At 51.0% G+C, this 2,339-nt stretch overlaps 1 protein-coding gene and 1 non-coding gene across 4 annotated transcripts in view; both read right to left on the reverse strand.

Moving 5' to 3' along the window:
- Positions 1 to 553: 553 nt before the first annotated feature.
- Positions 554 to 695, reverse strand: LOC119467959. Its single transcript, XR_005196594.1, has one exon. It is a non-coding gene; the product is annotated as a U4 spliceosomal RNA (small nuclear RNA).
- Positions 696 to 1,194: 499 nt separating this feature from the next.
- The window catches only part of TBCB (tubulin folding cofactor B), a 10,205-nt gene continuing 9,060 nt past the window's right edge, over positions 1,195 to 2,339 (reverse strand). For all 3 annotated transcript variants that reach the window (XM_017506669.2, XM_037730752.1, XM_037730753.1), the window contains exons 5-6: positions 1,619 to 1,691; positions 1,195 to 1,468 (exon numbers count right to left, since the gene is read on the reverse strand). In XM_017506669.2, the coding sequence (XP_017362158.1) occupies positions 1,354 to 1,468; positions 1,619 to 1,691 (188 nt within the window). In that variant the 3' untranslated portion in view covers positions 1,195 to 1,353. The remainder of the gene's footprint in view (positions 1,469 to 1,618; positions 1,692 to 2,339) is intronic.

The following is a 2,339-nucleotide window of genomic DNA, read 5'->3' on the forward strand; positions in this document are numbered from 1 at the left end:
TAGGGTCTTGCTGTGTTGCCCAGGCTGGAGTGCAATGGCACAATCTCAGCTCACCGCAACCTCTGCCTCTCGGGTTCGAGCGATTCTCCTGCCTCAGCCTCCAGAGTAGCTGAGATTATAGGCACGAGCCACAACACCCAGTTAATTTTGTATTTTTAGTAGAGACAGGGTTTCTCTGTGTTGGTCAGGCTGGTCTCGAACTCCTGACCTCAGGTGATCCATCCGCCTTGGCCTCCCAAAGTGCTGGGATTACAAGGCGTGAGCCACCACACCCAGCATGAGTTGTAAATATATATATATTTTTTGAGACAGAGTCTCGTTCTGTCACCAGGTGCCAGGCTGGAGGGCAGTGGTACGATCTCGGCTCACTGCAACCTCTGCCTACCGGGTTCACGCAATTCTCCTGCCTCAGCCTCCTGAGTAGCTGGGACTACAGGCACGTGCCACCATGCCCAGCTAATTTTTGTATTTTTTAGTAGAGACAAGGTTTCACCATGTTGGCCGGGATGGTCTTGATCGCTTGACCTCATGATCCGCCCACCTCCTCGGCCTCCCACAGTGATGGATTATAGGCGTGAGCCATTGTGCCCAGCCGTAGTTTGTTTTTTTAAATTTTTTTTAACTTTCTTTTCAATCAGCAATAATCGCACTTTGGATAAACCACATTGGCTACGATACTGCCACTGCGCAAAGCTTGTACAGTTTTTCTTTTTGAGACAGAGTCTCACTCTGTCACCAGATGCCACACTGGAGTGCAGTGGTGCGACCTCGGCTCACTGCAACCTCCGCCTCCCGGGTTCAAGCAATTCTCCTGCCTCAGCCTCCCCAGTAGCTGGGACTACAGGCGCGCACCACCACGCCCAGCTTATTTTTTTGTATTTTTAGTAGAGGTGGGGTTTCACCATGTTGGCCAGGATGGTCTCGATCTCTTGACCTTGTGATCCACCCGCCTCGGCCTCCCAAAGTGCTGGGATTACAGGCGTGAGCCACCGCAGCTGGCCACGTACATAGTTTTAAAGGCAAAGAATATCCTCACCCTTCCCCTTCTTCCTGGTAGCTACAGCAGATGAGGTGGGAATGATAAGAAGATCAGGGAGCAGCAATATATGAGATGGAGGCTGGCCCCTGATACTGAAGGGCCACTATTTACCCAGCAACCCAGTGGGTCTCCAAATCATCAAGTCCTCCAAACACTTTCCAGGTTTCTAGTGAATTTAATGCATGAGTCTCAAAAATCAATGGCAGAGGAGAAATGAATAAAATTAAAATGGGGTCAGAAGAGGGCCACGGGCACACACAGGAGGGGCAGTGAGTGGCCAAGTTAGGAGCTGGAGCGGGGGAATTCCTGGGCTGTCACATCTCGTCCAACCCGTAGTCCTCCTCCGGGAAGTCCCCCACTGTCACGACTGCTGGCTTGACGAAAGCGCCATACTTGGCCTGGCATTCGAAGTAGCGTTTCCCATTCACACTGCAGGGCAGGATGGGGGTGGGGGTGGTCAGAGGACCCTCACATGGCTCCACTCCAGATGCTGGCATGGGCAGCGCAGCCAACAGCACACATGGACTTACACACACACACACACACACGCACAGACACCTGAGTGGGAATGCTTGCTACCTGCCATCGTTTTTCCCCAGTGGCTCATCATAGCGGACGCCAATCCAGTAGCCAGGCTTGAAATCTGTGAGACCTGCCCACAAAAGAGAAATCCCCATGAAACTGCTGGACGTAGAAGAAATCCCCATGAAATTTCAGGATCACCCTGGATCTGTGCCTGCCCATTGAATAAAAGCCTGTCTTGGTGAAAACCAATTCTTGCTACCTCCACTGCTACCACTAGGACCACCTCCATCTCCTGCCCAGACTAATATGGGAGCCACTTCACTGGTGTCCCTGCTCTCACCCCTGTTCCCCATTCCCTCGGTGAAGACACCAGCCAGTGAGGTCTTTGTAAAAACCTACGGGGATGGCACTGCTGCACTGCCAAAGAGAGAGGCTTCCGAATAAATCAAACCTGCTTTATCTTAAACTTCCAGCCTCCATTACTGTGTGAAATAAATTTCTTTTGTTTAAGTCGCCCAGTGAGTGGTACTTTGTTAGCAAACTAATACAGAATTCAGCAACAAGACAGCATCCCAGTGAAAAAGCAGGCAGAGGAAGATATAAGGAAGTCAATAATTCAATACCAAAAAAAAAAAGGGGGAAATAATCCCATTAAAAAGTGGGCAACAGGCCGGGCGCGGTGGCTCAAGCCTGTAATCCCAGCACTTTGGGAGGCCGAGGTGGGTGGATCACGAGGTCAAGAGATCGAGACCATCCTGGTCAACATGGTGAAACC

This window comes from Cebus imitator, unplaced genomic scaffold, assembly GCF_001604975.1.
Source record: "Cebus imitator isolate Cc_AM_T3 unplaced genomic scaffold, Cebus_imitator-1.0 Scaffold356, whole genome shotgun sequence".
Classification (NCBI taxonomy): Eukaryota; Metazoa; Chordata; class Mammalia; order Primates; family Cebidae; genus Cebus; species Cebus imitator.